The 19,672-nt window shown below is 37.6% G+C and overlaps 2 protein-coding genes across 4 annotated transcripts in view; one reads left to right on the forward strand and one right to left on the reverse strand.

Moving 5' to 3' along the window:
* Window positions 1–281: 281 nt before the first annotated feature.
* LOC144964147 (uncharacterized) lies at window positions 282–15,729 on the reverse strand. Of its 3 annotated transcripts, none has more exons than XM_078898084.1 (6): window positions 15,617–15,729; window positions 8,873–10,775; window positions 6,592–6,948; window positions 5,758–5,992; window positions 3,053–3,154; window positions 282–1,798 (listed from the first exon to the last, which is right to left on the reverse strand). In XM_078898084.1, exons 2-6 carry the CDS (start codon window positions 10,763–10,765, stop codon window positions 1,041–1,043), a joined length of 3,345 nt encoding a protein of 1,114 aa, XP_078754210.1. In that variant the 5' UTR covers window positions 10,766–10,775; window positions 15,617–15,729; the 3' UTR covers window positions 282–1,040. The 3 variants fall into 3 exon arrangements, with proteins under 3 accessions (XP_078754210.1, XP_078754208.1, XP_078754211.1); XM_078898082.1 differs by having other exon boundaries at window positions 6,592–6,951; window positions 15,617–15,711; XM_078898085.1 differs by lacking the exon at window positions 6,592–6,948 and having other exon boundaries at window positions 15,617–15,711.
* Window positions 15,730–16,481: 752 nt separating this feature from the next.
* The window catches only part of LOC144964148 (uncharacterized), a 66,433-nt gene continuing 63,242 nt past the window's right edge, over window positions 16,482–19,672 (forward strand). Inside the window, exon 1 of the mRNA XM_078898088.1 lies at window positions 16,482–16,570. The gene's annotated coding sequence lies outside the window, so the exon portion shown is untranslated. The remainder of the gene's footprint in view (window positions 16,571–19,672) is intronic.

Consider the following 19,672-nt stretch of genomic DNA (forward strand, 5'->3'; position numbering starts at 1 on the left):
TCACTGACCTTTTAAAGCAAATATACAACACAAAACATATTCAACACCATTTATGCTTGAATATTGTTTTGAGACGCCAACATTATCCATGTACATGTCAACTCCACTTAGGATATGAAATGTTATGATTGTCAAATTCTCAGAAGGGGTGAGGGGGTCAGGTAAAGGGAAATATTGGAACAGTTGAGATTTTACATTCTTGTTTTTGTTGCCTGAAGAAGGGTCATGAGCCCAAATTGTTCGTTTTAAGTATTGTCCTCTTCTTGAAGCTGTTATATTCCTTTTTCTTCAACATTTCTTTTACAGTCGACAGTTTCTAGAGGCTTTACACAATACAAAAGAAAATAATTTTCGACTATTTTTCTCTAAAATTTTGGTGAAATATTCCCAACATAAAAGACAAAGTCCTGGTTTGGCCAATTTAAAATCTATATATCCTACTGATTAGTACTTTCCAAAACCAACAAAAATGGTCTTTACTTTTTTTTTTTTAACTTTTCAAGAAAAAAACTCTCATAGCTCACAAGTATTCAGAAGTAGTGAATTATTCCAATCATCAATTACCGAAAATGGTCAAATCCCTACGGCATATCTGTCAAATCATGCAATAGGGAGAATATCGTTCTCCTTGTGTATGCAGACTATGCGTAATTTACAGCGGAAAAACCAAAGTAATTTGGTATCAAATATACACTTCAGTTTATCATTTATTATAGAAAACTATCATAGACTGATCATATGTGACCCATTGCCTCAGAACAGTATCATGTTAGGGTGAAAAAAATACCAAAAAGATTACCACCAGAAATTCGAAATTTTACTTTCCATCCCTTAAAGTAATTATAGACATTCTTGAATCACCCTGAGAACATACCATAATGAGACAGTAAGTCACAAATTTCTAATCAGAACAAAAACATTGCATGGATCTACATTGTCTCAATACAAACAAATTCAACAAATAATTTAAACATTTCACATCCAACTAAATCTACAGATGTTTCAATGACACAGCATTCATTCAAACAATAAGTCTCTCGTTACGTTTTTCTCTCCTCAGCCTTGGACTTTGATCTCCTCTTAGCACCAGGCACCCAGTCATCATCCTCTATATCCATTTCACCCCCTTCCATGTCATCGTCACTATGACCACCCCCTACAACACCCCCATCCTGTTGAATCTTGGGAGATTTTCGTTGAGACTGTCTACGTGGCCGTTTACTGTCAGGTCCTCCTCCTCCTCCGTCTTCAGTTGGGTGCCCTCGTCTCCTGTGTTGGTGATGATGATGATAGGCAACAGAGGCAGAAGCCACCGCCTGAGCAGCTTCTTCGGCAGAATTGGCTGAATTTAAAGGTTGGAAACTCATCATTCCTGCAGGAGGTCCAGAAGGGGCCATGGCCACTCCTGGGTTGGCCACACCATTTCTCTGCTGATGTTGGCTGCCATTTTGGTGATCCTCTTCCTCGTCGTCCGTGTCTGGATTTGGAATAACAAATGGTTTAACTTGATTTTGATCATTGGGCATGCTGACACCCGTAGGAGGTACTGCAGCCTCTGGGTAGCCACCTTCCTCTCCCTCTCCCTGGGTGATCTTACGTGGAATAGACTTCCGTCCTTTGCTACGACTGTACTTGCCATCCCCATCATCTTCCCCTCCACTGTTGCCTTCACCATCGACAGTGTGATCATCCCGAGCTCTTTCGGACAAGGAACTTAGAAAATTGACAGCATCCTCCTCCATGACATCTGTTGTCTCATTAAGACCATGTTTCACCTTTTTATGCCGATTCAAGTTACCTGAGAAATAAAGAAAAAAAATGTTTTTAATTGTATAGCAAACTAATGCTGTGAATAACAAAATATGACTGACCTTGACAATAATTGGTGGATTTCAGTTTTGAATTATCTTGACAATTCAAAGTTATGTCTCTTTAGTGTCCCTGATGTTCTCTGGTGCAATGATCAACTTTGTGTGTTTTGATTTGTTGTAAATTACTCCTTAAACCAGTTTTTCTGAGAACATAAGTTGTATTTTTGTTACTGCTAAAGAACAAACAAACCACAATGAATTCACAATGGACTAACCTTTCCCAGATAATAGTTATAGATAAAAAAGGTCACCAGTTATTCTGCAAAAGAATTCTTTAAAATAAGTCACTTTTCCCCCCTCACCTAGAAAACATAAAATGATTGTATCTGTCCCAAATATGTTCTTTCATAAAAATTTGTCCTAAAGACTAAAAAAATATAAATAAAATTGAGCTTTATATAGATAGTATGCAGATGACGTCACTCAGGCCTTTGTTATTGTTTTTGCCATCCGCGTTTGTGAGTTGTTCTCACTAAACTGTATTAACCAGACTATAAAAGTTCATGGTTACACAGAGTTTGTGTGTTGGTCCGTTATACTTCCGGATGGCAATGTTGTGAACTCCTTGGCCAAGCGCATTCTATCTATAGGCAATATCCACTAAATGTGCTCAAAGCGCTTTACAAGACTACCACTAACAATCCAAAGAAAAGTGAACAATTGTTAATATTTGCCTAAAAAACTGTTTTAAACCTTTTTTTAAATGGTGAAATTGAATTACTGTTGTTTCTTTACCAAAATGTAAACTGAGGTTATTTCTACCGCGGAAGTAAGAATACAAACAGAATACTGCTTCGTTTCGTTCTATGAAATTTCATTTTCATCATTTCTTCCTTCTATTTCTATCAATTTGTCCACACTTTTAGGACCATTCAAAAAGCTGTTACAACTAGTTAATGCTAGATGGTCACTTTTCAGTATAGTTTTCATAAGGAATCTTTTTTTAAAAAGTTTTTCTGAATAACTTACGGTATATTTTTGTGTCAAATGTTAAGAAAATGACCTTTTGGATAGCCCCATATATTTTGAAAATGTTTTAAAATGATTACCATTACTAACACTTTGCATTTAATGTGACCTCATTTGTAACTGATAAGGCAAGTGTTGGAAATGTATTTAAATTCATTTTTTTTAGTACGGGTTTTGACAACAATAGCACAAATGATACATGCATTGCTAACCTTTAAGAGTAAAGGTGCTTCCACAGAAACAAACATACGGCTTGGAGTTGGTGTGAATGTGCATGTGACCCTGAAGGTTGTGATAACGTCCAAATTCCTTACCTAGGGAATTAGAAAAATCAAGCATGATAAGACATTCACATCCTTGCCTAGGGAACAAAAATTAAAAACAAGGGGCTGAAGAAGAAAAAGACAGAAGAAGAAGAAGAAGAAGAAGAAGAAGAAGAAGAAGAAGAAGAAGAAGAAGAAGAAGAAGAAGAAGAAGAAGAAGAAGAAGAAGAAGAAGAAGAAGAATCCAATTCAGAATCATATATCCTTCCTCAGCCCTGGTGTGTGTAGAAGTCGAAATACAAGAAAACTTCATTTCAATCGATGACGCCACTCATTGCTCACTACATTTTTTTAATATTCTAAATATTATCATTTATGTGTATACTGGACAAAATTGTATGTTAAATTAAAATACGCAATTTCATAAAGGTTGGCAAGCCTGTTTTCCATTTTCAGTACAGACTGAGCACAGGTTACATCTCTCTAAGTTTTGTTGGTCTTTCTTGTTTGACAAAAAAAAAAAAAAAAAAAAAAAAAAAAAAAATCAAATCAATTAACATTTTTCTATTCTAAATTTTCTCATGTATTTGTGTATTCTGGACAAAATTGTTTGTTAAATCAAAATTCGCAATTTCATACTGGTTGGCAAGCCTGACTTCCATTGTCAGTACAGACTGAGCACAGGTTACATCTCTAGTTTTGTTGGTCTTTCTTCTTGACAAAAAAAAAAAATTAAATCAACTAACATTTTCAATCTGTTTTACCAACATTGTTACATTAACTTGCAGGCCATGCATGTTCTCCATCACTTTTAGATTTAGAGAGAACAATTGCAATGTTTTAAGAGGAGAAAGATTTAGAAAGGGAGGTGATCCTAAATTTAAGACCATAAGATAGCAAGGGGGTGGGGGGAGGGGGGGTTGAAAGCTATACCAGCAAACTGTCAGCAATGTCAGGTTCTGGGGGAGGGGGGGTTGAAAGCTATACCAGCAAACTGTCAGCAATGTCAGGTTCTGGGGGAGGGGGGTTGAAAGCTATACCAGCAAACTGTCAGCAATGTCAGGTTCTGGGGGAGGGGGGTTGAAAGCTATACCAGCAAACTGTCAGCAATGTCAGGTTCTGGGGGAGGGGGGGTTGAAAGCTATACCAGCAAACTGTCAGCAATGTCAGGTTCTGGGGGAGGGGGGGTTGAAAGCTATACCAGCAAACTGTCAGCAATGTCAGGTTCTGGGGGAGGGGGGGTTGAAAGCTATACCAGCAAACTGTCAGCAATGTCAGGTTCTGGGGGAGGGGGGGTTGAAAGCTATACCAGCAAACTGTCAGCAATGTCAGGTTCTGGGGGAGGGGGGGTTGAAAGCTATACCAGCAAACTGTCAGCAATGTCAGGTTCTGGGGGAGGGGGGGTTGAAAGCTATACCAGCAAACTGTCAGCAATGTCAGGTTCTGGGGGAGGGGGGGTTGAAAGCTATACCAGCAAACTGTCAGCAATGTCAGGTTCTGGGGGAGGGGGGGTTGAAAGCTATACCAGCAAACTGTCAGCAATGTCAGGTTCTGGGGGAGGGGGGGTTGAAAGCTATACCAGCAAACTGTCAGCAATGTCAGGTTCTGGGGGAGGGGGGTTGAAAGCTATACCAGCAAACTGTCAGCAATGTCAGGTTCTGGGGAGGGGGGGTTGAAAGCTATACCAGCAAACTGTCAGCAATGTCAGGTTCTGGGGAGGGGGGGTTGAAAGCTATACCAGCAAACTGTCAGCAATGTCAGGTTCTGGGGAGGGGGGGTTGAAAGCTATACCAGCAAACTGTCAGCAATGTCAGGTTCTGGGGAGGGGGGGTTGAAAGCTATACCAGCAAACTGTCAGCAATGTCAGGTTCTGGGGGAGGGGGGGTTGAAAGCTATACCAGCAAACTGTCAGCAATGTCAGGTTCTGGGGGAGGGGGGGTTGAAAGCTATACCAGCAAACTGTCAGCAATGTCAGGTTCTGGGGGAGGGGGGGTTGAAAGCTATACCAGCAAACTGTCAGCAATGTCAGGGTCTGAGATCCAGACTATTGAAATTGGGATTCTAATGGTTTATTTTATCATAAGCACAAAGAAACTGTTTTTTTTGTTTGTTTGTTGCTTTAGGTCTCTTCCAACACAATTGAGGTTATATGAGAGACCGCTGAAACAAAAAAACAAGCAATCTAACAAAAATAGTACAAATGTAAATCAAAATCATAACCTAAAGATATCATAAGCTAAATTATAAATAACCAAGAACAAACAGGCAGAAGATTTAAAGAAAAAAAAAATATCCCCTGTCAAAAATACAATCACAAACCAAAGAAGCAGGATAGGCTAGTAAAGAGAAGAAGAAACGACATCACTATCGGATCGTACACCCATGCGAACATCATAGGTATATGATTCAAGGGTGATGCTCCCATCCAACCACAAAGAAACTATGTTTCTTGATAAGTGTGAAATATCTTAGAAGAGAACTAATGCTTGTCCTATTTTTTAAGACTTTTTCTTAGATAGGAGTGTCAATCATATGCATGAGCCAAACTAATATTAAAAGAAAGAAATAATCTGACCCAAGAACCATCCTTTTCCCCTTTTAAAGTGATGCAACCGCAAGATTAAAGTAATAGAAATGAGTGTACAAGTACCCACCACAAATAGTGCATTCGTAGGGTTTTCTATCCGCATGGACTACCATGTGAGCTTTCAAAGTCTGTGGCTGGGTGAACGTCTTGTCGCACATATTACACTTGAACGACCTGTTTGATTGATGGATCAGTTTGTGTCGTTGGAGGTTGGCCCGTTGGTTAAAGGACCTGCCACACGTTTCACAGGAGAACGGTTTGAGACCTGTATGGGTGAACTGGTGAGCTTTCAAGTGATGTTCCTGTATAGTTTGAAAGGAAAGGAAATGAAGACAGAATTTTACAACAAAAAAACAGATTAAAATTTCAAAAACAGACCTGAAACTTAAATATTCTTATTGACATAAAAGCAAAGAAAAATAAATCACATAACATCCATGCAAAGCTTAAACTATAAATCAAAACAAAGCATATTTACGCCACATAAATGAATCACTTTAAGATACATGGTAATCTGTTGTCCCTTGGCAAAATAAAACAACAAAAAGCATGCAGACAAAAACAACTAATAGCATCTCTCTCTAAAAAGCAGCGTTGTCATAAAAACCCTTTTAAAACCTGGATACAGTTTATACATGTATGCACAAGCAAGCAAAACAATCAAATCTATAGAGAATAACCATAAAATAAAAAGGTAGTGTGTCGTATCTATTTAAATCATTATGAAAAAATGGAAAGCAAAATTTCGATTGGTAAAAAAGTCCACATAAAGTATGAAGTCTTTCAACTTCCAAATCTAATTCCTGTCACATTCCATTTTTCCTTAACATTCAAAACATGTGATTACCTCAAGTAAAGATATCATGAAGACATTACCTTAAATATTTTATTCATGACCTACCTTCATAAAATCCATACCACACTCTGTACACATGTATGGGCGACGGCCATTATGGGAGAACATGTGATCTTTGAGCTGGCTTGGGTATTTGAATCGTCTGTCGCAATACCGACATGACAGGGGGCCCACGTCTAGCTGGTTTTTATCGTCCTTTATGTCCTCACTCCCATCCATGTACTCTGCATTCATTGGCTGAACCATTGGTGCTTGTGGTGGTGGCTGCAGCTGCTGTTGATGTTGGTGATGTTGTTGATGTTGGTGATGTTGTTGGTGTGGTTGAAGCATCGGTGGCATCAAATGACCTTGATTTGAGTCCCGTCGCTGTTTGACAGTGGTCTGTGGTAGCTGGGGTATTATCTGCTGGAAAGGGTCAATCAGCAAGACTTAGCATTGGATGGTGGTAAGCCTTGCTTTTTAACTCTATTTTGATGCCTTTAGACTTACATGGGTGCCAAAAGACGACATGTAAAAAAATCCTGAATTTTGTTGAATAACCATGTTTCAACAAACCAAAAATATGAAATTTGCTTCCAAATTTATTCAGCCAATATTGCTACAATCCTGTGACTGATTTCTCAAAATAAACATAATTGACTTTCCTTATTCTCATTAGTCTATCGAATACAAATACCAAAATTGTTTAATTCACACTTTTCATAATCTTACTCTAACTGAGGAATATACATGTGTAAAATTTAACATAAAACCATATTTTATAAGAAAGCTATGTGGTCTAGTGGTATGACACTCACTTTCGGATCGGAAGGTCCTGGGTTTGAGCCTCGCGCTCGGCGCATAGTTGAGTCCTTGGAAAAGGCTCTTTACTCACATTCGCTCACTGTACTCAGGTGTAAAATGTCCCGTCCTACATGTTAAATGTTGCTGTTGACCAGGGGCCCCTTGTACAGCGCTTTGAGCACATTTCCTGGATATTGCGCTATATAAAGCTCTTTTTTTTAAAAAGAAAAATTTTGAATTTAAGGTTCATTCTTTTCTAAAATGATCTAGAAATATTGACAGAATAATAATAATCTGATCGATCAGCACTGAATCAAAATACAAAATATGTTTTGATAAACGAGATCTTTTTAAGCGATTTCAGAAAACGAATAAATAAAATACAGTGATAATCAGTCTTCATCAAGTTTTTCAAAATTTTCTGAATATTAAGGGAATTATAAAAAGAGGCAAGCCATGTCATTAAGAAATCAGAAATGCCAAAATTCAACAGTTGAAAAGGAAATCCAAATTATTTCGGAGATTTGGCACCCATGCACTTGCATTATTTTATAATAAAATAAAAATCTGCATTTTCACTATGTATACTTCAAATTCTCAATTATTATCTCTCATGAAAATACAACATAATGAAATTTAACTAATTTTACAAAATTGATGAACCTTTGATGACTATTTTTTAGCCTCACCAACCTAACCTAAATCTAAGCAAAGGAAAACAAAAGAGAGGAAGAAAGAGAAGAAGAAGAAGAAGAAGAAGAAGAAGAAGAAGAAGAAGAAGAAGAAGAAGAAGAAGAAGAAGAAGAAGAAGAAGAAGAAGAAGAAGAAGAAGAAGATTAAGAAGAAGGAGAAGAAGAAGGAAAAAAAAAAAAAAAAAAAAGAAGAAAAGGAGGAGGAGGAGGAGGAGAAAGAAAGAAATAAGAAAGCAATGGTATAAATTGCAGCATAAAATTATCAGAGATGGAAAACATGAGAGATCAAAAAAAAGCTCTGAAGCACAAAACTGTACTAAAACATATGCCATAATACGACCTGTAGAGCTGGAATTGATATTGGTTTCTACAGACTAGCAATTGTTTGCTACCCTTTGGTTATGATGATAGATTGAGCGAAAATACTTTTCACCTAATCTGACGGACTGTTACCGATAGAACCAGCAACGCAATCACTGCTGGATTGAAACAGCAGGTCAAAAAAATCTTAATCGACTCACCCAAAAATCAAAACCAGTCCCCTACTGTTTACATTGAGTCTATTATTAAAGGACTGCAATAGATTTAACAGACTATGAAATTAACCTTCAAACAACTGCATCGCTGTAGAAGTAGAATTTATGACAAACAAAAATTAATGCACAAAAATCAGGTTTTAAAAGGGTGAATAGGAACAACCTCAAACTACAAAAAAAAATATATAAATAAATAAATAAATAAAAGTAACAAAAATTTAAAAAATAAAAAATAAATCTAAATAATAAATATAGAAAAATGGTAACATGGATCTACAACATTGACACACAACATGAAACAGAGGTGAAACTTACCCCTGGTTCGGGCTTAGAAGAAGACGGGGAGTGACCAGATGAACTTTTGGATCGAAGGTTGGCACAGTAGCCATTCTTTTCACTGACAGACATGTGACGTTTGAGATGACTAATTTGTGTAAATCCTTTGCCACACATTTGACAAGTGTGGGGCTTGATGTGGTCGTGCGTGAGCATGTGTGTGTTAAGATGACTTAGCTGCTTGAAATACTTGCCGCATTTCAGGCAAAGATGAGGTTTTATGCCACTGTGGTCCAAAACGTGCATAACCAAATTGTGTTTTGTAGTATAGGACTTCTCACACTCATTGCATTGCCAACGTTTAACATTTCCAACATTAACGTACTGAGTGTCATCAATGCGGACACTAACCTCCATGCGCTCCTGCTCAAGGTCACGAGCCTTCGCTTTACGCTCTTCCATTATTTGATCGTAGTTTTCAGCACTGCTGTCCAGCTCTGAGTGATCTCCAAAGCTTCGATCCATAGAAATTGCTGTGCTTGAGTTTTGCTGTGGAGGATAATGCTGTTCTGGGTAACCATTCCCAGTTGCCATGATGTCTCGAGGTGAGCTGTGAGTCAACTCAGCACTGCCTAGATTGGCCGGTCGACTAACTATGCCTACAGTGACGATTGTTGCTTTGTTTGCAACACAAGTTGTCATCGTGGCTTTCCCTGTAGAATCCATAAAACTGGGAGAGATGACAGTCTTCAATTTTGAATTTTTGTTGTAATCTGGGTAATTTTTATTGGATGGCCCTGGCTCAGGGTCGTATGGAAATGTTATGCGGGGTGACACTTTGCCTCGCATTTTTGAGACTCCTTGTTGTCCCTGCTGTTGATGTTGGTGTTGATGCTGTAGTTGTAGCTGTTGTTGTTGCAATCTCCTTGCTCTCTCCATGTCATCCTCTGCACCATCCGAATCAGAATCGCTCCTAAATACTTCAGTTTTGGGGATTTTAATTTTCAACTCCCCCATTGGTTCATCCTTGGTCTGTGTTCCTTTATTGAATACTGTCTGCCTCTCAGTCCTGCCCAAAAGGAAAAACTTGAATGTACCTATAGGTCGCCTTGGGGCGAGCTGAGTGTGTGACAGATACTTGTGCTTGAATTTAGGTAAAGTCATTGACTCTTGTCCCTGAGATCCGGACAAAGAGCCATGAGGAAAAGCAGAGTGCCTTTCAAGATTCATGGCACCAGAGAGATATGCTTGCTGAGATATACTGGCTCCGTCTTCTACTTTATAAGATCTTGGTGACAAAGAAGGTAGATGATGGCTGCTTCCATTGTGGGATGAACCCTGCATGACTGAAGAGTGTGGAATATTGTTAAAGTTGCTACTACTCATGCCCGGCGAAGTAGAGCCTAGAGGGGATGACTTGCTGTAACTTTTTGAGGATCCCTGATCTTGGAAAGAGGCTGCATCAAAGTGAGATTGAAGACTGCTCCGAGATGATGGTTGAAAAGAGTGTTGTTGTGCAGATAAAGAAGTTGCTATACTAGAATACAGTGCCTGACTACTTTTGGACAATTCACTTCCACCACTGCTTGAGACAATTGTACTAAAACTTGGCAGACGATCAATCATCCCAGATGCTGGGGAGGGAATTGGCATTGGAAGGTGAGGACTTTGATCGGATGGGAATTCGCTGAAGCGACTACGGAAAGAACTAGAGTTGAGACTTGACATTGATGGCATGGAAGCCTGCTGGGAATAGTTCATGTGAAAAGGTGGCATTCCATAGGAGCTACCGCGCTGGTTTTGTGGAAAAACAGGCCCCCCACCGGCAAATGCCATTCCAGCTTGGAGATCTGCAGGTAATGTACTCGGGAAATCAACCGGACCATAATCTTCCCCGGGAAATTGAAACGTAGATGGAGGCAAATTGTCCATTGACGATTACCTATATGGAGAAGGAAAGATAAAAAATTAGAAAAGGTTGTGTGAAGATAAATAGCTCTTTTCATATTTGGATGTTTTTATTATTCCTGGAGCTAGTAGTTATGAGCAAGATCATTCGCCAACTACTAAAAACTTGCAGCCAACAAGAAAAGCTTGTTCAGTAAAAATGTGTATTTGAATGGTAATGTCACAATATCCTAACTTCCACACACATTTAAGTATGAAATAATAGTAATGATTGAGAAGATCAGATTTTTCTCCCTTTTTGTCCCACACACCCATGAAAATTCCCCTGGAAAAAAAATGTGTGAAACATTTCGGTGACCAAAAATCAATGTTTGACCAACTACTCAAAAGATTAGAAACAAAAGAAGACTAAAATTTGAAAAGAAAAAAATTGTAATTCACGAATATGGCTAAATAGACAATGCCATATATCCTTAACACGCTACTGATTTTAAACATGTAACAAAAAAGAAACTGTCCAGACACCAGGCAAAATTTACTTTTAACTTTGTTTTCTTTTTAAAGACTACAAGCACATCTTTTTCATTGTAATTTAGAATCATGACATCATGTATAGAGTATTTCTCACTGCATCCTTTGATATAGACCAATCCACCCAGTCAACTGGTCTTGGTAAAAGGTTTTAAAATTTAAAAGTTCTGTTGACTGGGTGAAATCACTTGTACAGCAGATGCAGATAATTGGAATGCTGCTACTGCTATATATTGGAAAGTTGATTAATTGGAACGATCACCCTGCGACAGGATTTATGCTATAATAATAATTATTGGTTAACTGAGATGCACGCTGGTTAGTTGGAACAAATCAAGAGTATCATCATACGTTTCTGCCCTTAGTTTTCAATTAACCCTAACAAAAATCTCTTCATTTTTTTAGACAATTATGAAGGTATTTAATATTAAATTACAGTCAAGTCTGTGTGAGACAGAACAGAAAAATTATGTTACAGACAGGCATCTGTCTCACAGACGTCTTCATTCTTGCCCCAGAAGAGTCCCTAAAGTTCACAGCACGTAATCATATCCAACCCCACAGCCCTACTAATCCTTTTTTATGTTAGATAACCCACAACTAACGATGGGTACTTATTTGTAATCTTCCTTAATAATGCAAGCTAAAAAAAAATCTGTTTCTGCATTTGTCTTTGTTTAGTTCCTGTTGTTGACTTTGTGGGTGTTCACTTCTTTTTAACCCTTTCCTTCTAACATGTTCTATGCTTGCTCATGATGCACTCCACAGTTGTAAATAAACTTCAGATACTGACATTGATTCATGATTTTGGATTTGATTTAATTTTTGATTCATTTACTAACCAATATCAATATCAATAACCCACTATTGCAGTTCATTATCAATAGTAGCCAATGAACAAAACCTTTTGAAAGAATTTCCCAAATCCATTTCTTAACATGACATTTGTGCATTCTCAAGAATGTTCCCAAGAACAAAAACTCTGCCCTCATTTCATTAACTTGCGTGAATTTATAGTGAATTGCTGTGGGTGTGATGATTATAAAGAATGCATAAGCCGATAGATGATCATCATATCAAAGCCAAGGTCGTAACCAGGTGAGATTGTCCTTGTAAAAGGCTCTTGACTCACATTCTCTCACCATACTCAGATGTAAAATGAGTAACTGGTCATTAACAGCGTTGTCTGTCAGAAAAAAATTGTAATATCACCTTAAAGGCATCATGTCTCATCATACATGCTAAGTTTTACTGTTGGCGAGAACCCCTTGCAATCAGCATTGTTTTATTGAGAAATAATCATTTTTGTTGTTATAGTTACTGGACACATTTTTAATACTTTAAATTAATTATTATTATAACATTTTTTAAAAACAACATCGGTACCATTCAATGTGTTATCGACAAACACTTATATGTACACGTCGATTGTTATAATTTATAATTTATATTTTATCATTATCATCAGTGTATTCGTTTAAGGGTGTCTTTATCTTTTTATTCTTTTTTTTTTGTTTATTCTTGTTGTTGTTCTTGCTGCTTTTCAAAAACTAATTATCATATGTATTAAAAAAACTTCGATTTTAATTTACTAAAATTATTTATTTATTTATATTTTGGTCATTGTGATCGATATTTGTGTGTCATGTTTCTTTTTACCTTTTATTTTTTAATCATCATCATTATTATTTAATTATTATCATTGTATAAACGTACATCGGTAATCACGAAGCAATGTGCAAAACTACAATCTAAAACTCATGGATGTAGATGGGTCTATTCATAGAAAATAAGATGAGATGCCTCTTTTTTCTGTGATTCTATTTCTACACTGCACGTTTACACCCAAGGGCGGTACATAAAAACGGTAGTTTAATTAAACCAAAGCATTTGACAGTGTTCCACATCAACGCCTTATTAAGAAACTTGGATCATATGGCATCAGTTCATGTTTGCTAGCTTGGATCTCAGATTTCCTGATTGGGAGAAGACAGCGTGTTAGGGTGAACGGCAGTTTTTCGGACTGGGCACCAGTATCGAGTGGTGTTCCGCAGGGAAGCTGCCTTGGTCCAGTTTTGTTTGTAATATTTATTAACGATCTTCCAGACGTTGTGGACTCTCTGTGCCAAATGTATGCAGATGACACTAAGGTGTTCTCTAGAGTAGACAAGGAAGAGTTCATAACTCAGCTCCAAAGTGATCTTGACAGCTTGGTACAGTGGGCTGATAAATGGCAGCTTAGGTTTAATGCAGACAAGTGCCATGTCTTGCACTTGGGATATAGAAACCCACACCATCAGTACACAATGAGAAATCATGACTCTAGCGAGACTGTCATACTTCAGCCTACTGAAGAGGAAAAAGATTTAGGTGTGTTAGTAGATCAGGAACTGAAGTTCTCTAAGCACATAGAAACCCAAGTAAATAAAGCAAACAGAATCGTTGGCCTCATTAGGAGGTCGTTCACTCATCTTGATAGAGATAACATGAGACAATTGTTCACTGCACTTGTACGTCCCCACTTGGAATTTGGCAATGTAGCATGGCACCACGACTACAGAAAAACAAAGACCTCATAGTCATAGAAAGTGTTCTAAGACGCGCAACTCGGGTCATTCCGGGATTCAAAGATCTAGAATACACAGAAAGACTGAAAAAGATAAGAATACCTAGCATGCAGTATAGGAGAGACAGAGGAGACCTAATTGAAGCGTACAAATACACACATAATTTATACTATGTTAGCACGAGCCCTCTAAATCTTGATTCCACCAGCACCACCAGAGGACACAGATTCAAACTCTCCAAAGAAAGGTGTTCTCTAAACCTTAGGCAGAACTTTTTCTCAGTTAGGGTAGTCGACAAATGGAACCGCCTGCCTGCAACAGTTGTCGACGCCCCTTCATTGCAGGCATTCAAGTGCCGTCTTGATGCTCATGTTGAAACAGAAAAATACTGTTTGTAAAGTTAAATTCAGACACCTCCTTCCACTATGTGGCATGCCCAGTTTTGAGAGACTGAATTATATACGTTCACGAATGCAAAAGAGCAGATAAAAGGCTGTAAAAGCCTACATAAATCTGGACTTATATAATATCATATCATATCAATTAATTCTATTAATATTTATTGTCATATTGTAATTCATATTTCCATACAAAGGGGTATTCTATTTCATGTCCCATCATTGTTTTTGTTTATTCATCTTAACTACTCCATTCCCACATATCTCATTCGTCCTTAGTGTTTTATTAATGTTTTGTTGATAAAGGGGAAACCCGAAACATCCATAGTATCTGTCTTCGTCTTATAAATTTAAGCTTACACTTCAACACTTATCATTATATTTTTCTTCGAGCCTCAAGCAGCAACAGTTTCATTAATTAACCAGCACCGACAACAGAGGTGCAAAATGGAGGTGCATTTTTGTACACCTCAAATGGAGGTGCATAAAAAGGACACCTTAATTTAATCATGACGAATTATAATGTACAGTAATGTTGTCTTTACTAGGCATGTACAACATTTGTTTTTAACTTTTTAATAATTGGCAAACATAGTATAGTAGATACATCATAATAAAATATTGATTCGTTTGTGAGTGCACAGCTTATTTCCAAATAATTAAAAACAATAAGTATCATTAGTTGTTGATATCTATCCAGTAATGACATTAAAAAATTGTCTTTATTTTTTTTTTAAGTTTCACGTCTTTCTGAAAATAAAATCAAATCCCAATTTCCCCATCTTCTCCCCAAATCCACACCAAATTTTCATATATCAATATCTATAGATTTATTGTTCACCAATGAAAAATATGCAAAGCCTTGTCTCTGGCAGGGGGAAGGGTAAATTCGAATTCAAATAAATTAGCAAACCTTTGGAATCTGAGTCAGTGAATTGCTTTTTTATGAGCAGTCTGGAGACTTGGTGGAGGGGAGGGGGCGGGAAAAAATAAAGTACGGTATCTATTGACTATTGATCGAGGAGAGAAAGCTGAAACAAATGTGTATGTAGAACTTAGTGTATAATACTCGATGCTTTGATATTATCAAAATAGCGAAGCCGTAAAAAAATAATTGATTCTAGATAAAATGCCGGCCCAAGAAGCCTCAGCGGCAAGTAAATGTATCAAAATCGCACTACAATAGTGCGGTCAGGGGGAGAAGGACGGAAAGGAACAGGGAATATGGAGGAAAATGGCGTCGGAACTGATTAGCAGCTTGATGAGAGGAAAATGAATAAAAACTTCAAATTTGCCTTTTGCATTTAAACTTGATAACTATTTTACAAGCAAATTAAATGTAAAGAATCGATTGGTATACATCCCACATGCGTACTTACTGTATGCACATAATTATTTACAAAATACAGACAGTTTGGCGAGGGTATGTAATGGATGGAGTGAAGGAAGCAGTTGTTCTTCCCCTACGCGCAATGATATACTACAAATGAATATTTTCATAGAGTGGTCTAACATTAAAAATACATTACTACAGATTCTGTAATTTACAATTTATATAGCATTCAAAGATTTTTAAAAATCCATTTCCCGTTTTTGTAAGATAAGTCAAGTGTCATTTTTAAGGATTATTTTACAGCGTAAGGTTAAGACCCAAATTCAGTAAATTATGTGTGATTGGGTTTAAGAACAAAAACAGTGAAAACGTCACAAAGGCAACGGACCAATGAATGAAGCTTGATTCTCTGTCTGTTTGGTGTCCGCGACGAGTCTGATTGTTTTCTTTTTCTTCCAATGTACAGTAAACTCTTGTTATTGCTCAACGTTGGAAAACGCTGTTGTCAGTTCTGTCTCAGAGGATGCGGTCTTTACATAAAAAGGACAGATTTAAGAAATTGATGGAAATTTTACGGATTTATGTTTGTTTATTATGACTCGTGAAGTATTTGTCAAAATCTGACACTGACCATAAGGGCCGAATTTTTATGTAATAAGCCTACATATCTTAGCGTAAAGCACCTACTTAGAGCACCTCATTTCTTACCAGTTACATGCAGCACCAGCTTCTTATTAATAATATGATGTTACACTACAAAGTTATGTACGTTCATGCCAGTTCATGTTTTTAAATTTGTGAATGCCTCTAATAAAAAAAAAAAAAAAACAATAGTGACGGAGAGAAGTTCAAAGCATTGCCGTGTCCATACAAACAACCCATGATCATTCATTCACAGAAATGTCTTAAAATGGCAGTTCTAAATGTTTTTAAATGCAATCTTCTCTATTCCAGATCCCTCAAATGAGATGTTAGCATTTATGCTAAAGAGCCTTCGAAGGTAAGGGTCATAGAGAATGTTACGGACAGCAATGGGGTGAATAGAATTTCCGTGAAGGTGGGTGGGTTGTATTTGCACGACATCTACAAACCACTTAGAGCGACTTGGACTACACCACCGGTCCGGTTGTTAGCCATCCTTCCATCTGTCTGGGAGACTTTGATAGCCACCACCACGAGTGGGGCTACCCAGACTGCAATGAGGCAGGAAGACAACTCCACTCATGGATGGACTGTAACGATCTTCACCTAGTATATATCCTACGGCCAAGGGAACCTTCAGGGTCACCCGCCATAAGAAGAAGTATACTCCTGATCTCACCCTCGTCACGACGTGAGCGAACAGGGAACCACTTTAGGTGAAGCAGACAGTCCTTGGCAACTTCCCGCATAGCCAGCACAGGCCGGTCCTTGTCACAGCGGGGGTGACAATCCCGAGGGTGCAGTATCTCCCACTCTGCAGATAGAACTTCAAGAAGGCTAACTGGAAGGAATTTAGTTTCTATATCGAGCAGGTCTGCCCTGCTACCCCTCCCAAGTCCGAGGACATAACCAGAGCCTACTGGTTAAGAGCGCTCACATCTCCATTCCACGGGGCAAACGGAAATGCTATACCCCCTGCTAGACGGAAGACGGATTCGGTCCCGAATGGCATCCATGATGTAACAATGTATTGGATTTTCTCAATATAATTGAGGCACAAAACTATGTCCAACTCATCACAGTACCAACACATGAAAAGGGAAATACGTTAGACCTCATAATTAAACACCGTGATGACACTTTGTTGAATAACACCCACGTACAAAGTAACCACATATCAGACCATCAATCTGTTTTATTTGAATTGAATTTGGAAAAAAAACCGAAACCCACAAAAAAGACAGTACCCTAACATATCGAAAATATAAGTCATTAGATATTGAGAAATTTAAAAATGACCATATTACATCGGGTTTTCCAACCAAAGTTGAACGTGCATACACTGCAGATGAAAAAAGTTTCTGTATTTAACGAAATTATGTCTGAACTTCTTGATCACCATGCTCCAATGTCTACCGAAGTTATCACCATCAGACCTGACACATCATGGTTCACTTAGGAAATTCGATTGTCAAAGCTGATGAGACGAGAAGCGGAAGAAACATGGCGGAAAACAAGACTCACGATACATAGAGGGTAGAGAGTTATATAAACAAGCACGAACTGCAACTAACACTCTGATAATCGAAACCAAAAGAAAATCTATTAGAGACAAGGTGAACGATAGTAAAGGCAACAGTGAGAAGCTTTTTATTTTTAATGTCCTGAACGGTTTGATGAAAGTTGATAGTAGGGAAAAGGTACTGCCATCACACCAAAACAAACCAGAACTGGCAGAGCGCTTCGATGATTACTTCGTTAATAAAATTTCTACCACTCGATCCACATGGACAACACGGTCAACACCTCTGAATATGAGGATAGCATACCACCTATATCATGCTCACTGTCCAAGTTTACTTCTATAAAATTATCTAAAATATATTTGAACTCAAGTTTTAGAAAATTTGTAACTCAAAATTTGCAAAACAGTTCTTTAGAAATAGATAATATGACATAGACCGGGTCTAATACTTTTTTCATTGAGGCGAGAACACTTTTATTTGAAATAACCACCGATTAAAATTATGTCCCCTATGTGACTCAATGCACTGCCTCAGAACAGTTTTATGTCGGGGATGATTTAGATAGTACATTTATTACCAGAAATATAAGGATTGATCTAACATTTTTTTTTTATTAGGAAGAAAAAAGTATAAAATCTGAAGGAGCTAAAAAGTAAATTGCCATACATACATACCTCTGACCATTTTAACTTTAACTTTACTTTTCACCGCCTGGTTCATCCCTACATAAGATAAGATATTAACTTTATTTACCCAGGGAGATTTATTTACTCTGGATATTTACATTGGGTATTGCCATAGACTAATGCATTTCTGAAAATAATAAAGCAAATAAATAATAACAAAGAAATACAATGACAATGAAATAAACCAACAAAAAGCTTAAGAAAACTAACACCCGAATTCCGTACCTTTTTATTAGATTTACATAATACCATATTATTGGAGACGATTGGTCCAACATGTTACTGTACTGTTTAAATACTGCGCCTCGAAGACTCAGGTTTGAGATTTTTAACATGAGTGTATGTATTTCTTAGTGTGTGTGTATGTGTGTGTGTTTTGTGTGTGTGTGTGTGTGTGTTTGACTATGTGGTCTTGTGATATGACACTCGCTTTCGGATCGGAAGGTCCTGGGCTCGAGACTCGCTAGGCGCATAATTGGAAAAAGGCTCTTTACTCACATTCTCTCATCGTACTCAGGTATAACAATCTTGCAGGCGTCATGTCTCGTTCTACACGTTACGTGTTGCTGTTGGTCATGGAGCTTTTGTAAAACGCTTTGAGCACGTTTAGTGGATGTTGCACTATATAAAAGCTCACGTTTTTTGAGCTTATGTGTGTGTATATGTGTGTGTGTGTTTGTGTGTTTGTGTGTGTGTGTTTGTGTGTGTGTGTTTGTGTGTGTGTAAGGAGAATAATCCGGATCTATCGATACTTGACGTTTGGCTCGGTGACTAAGCGGGAGGGTGCCTAGTCTTGCTACAATTGTCAATCAAGTATTGTTTAGCGTGGTTAATGGTGACAGTGGAAAATTCTGGTCTCAGAGTTATGTCATGGGATAGGACACTTTAAACGCATTGCCCAACTTGACTCATGTGTAAATGAGTGCCTGGCTGTAGCTAGACTGGTACTCTATGAAATGGAATATTTACAGCTCCTCATGGCGTGGTGAAGAAATTAATAAAATATTGTATTGTAAATCAAAATTAGTTTCGTAAATCTGTTTAAAAGGCGCTATATAAATGGGCATATTTATTTATTGATTTATCTGTTTAACCCTCTCCTTACCACCTATTGGAAAATCGTCACATTTGTTACGATGCAACTGTCACTTTTCTCATCCAGATTTCATTTCTTTTTGCTATAGCTGTAAAAGCTTACATTCTGTAATAGAGTTTATATTGTCGAACACAATATTACGTATAGAATGT

This window comes from Berghia stephanieae, chromosome 2 (assembly GCF_034508935.2).
Source record: "Berghia stephanieae isolate SIO BIC M18660-M18661 chromosome 2, UCSD_Bste_1.3, whole genome shotgun sequence".
Lineage (NCBI taxonomy): Eukaryota > Metazoa > Mollusca > Gastropoda > Nudibranchia > Aeolidiidae > Berghia > Berghia stephanieae.

Coding starts and splice junctions, on each gene's coding strand:
- LOC144964147 (XM_078898082.1), bottom strand. CDS start 10,765: ATGGACAATTTGCCTCCATCTACGTTTCAATTTCCCGGGGAAGATTAT. Junction 6,952..8,872: donor CTTCTAAGCCCGAACCAGGG/GTAAGTTTCACC, acceptor GACCCTTTCCAG/CAGATAATACCCCAGCTACC. Junction 5,993..6,591: donor GTGGTATGGATTTTATGAAG/GTAGGTCATGAA, acceptor CAAACTATACAG/GAACATCACTTGAAAGCTCA.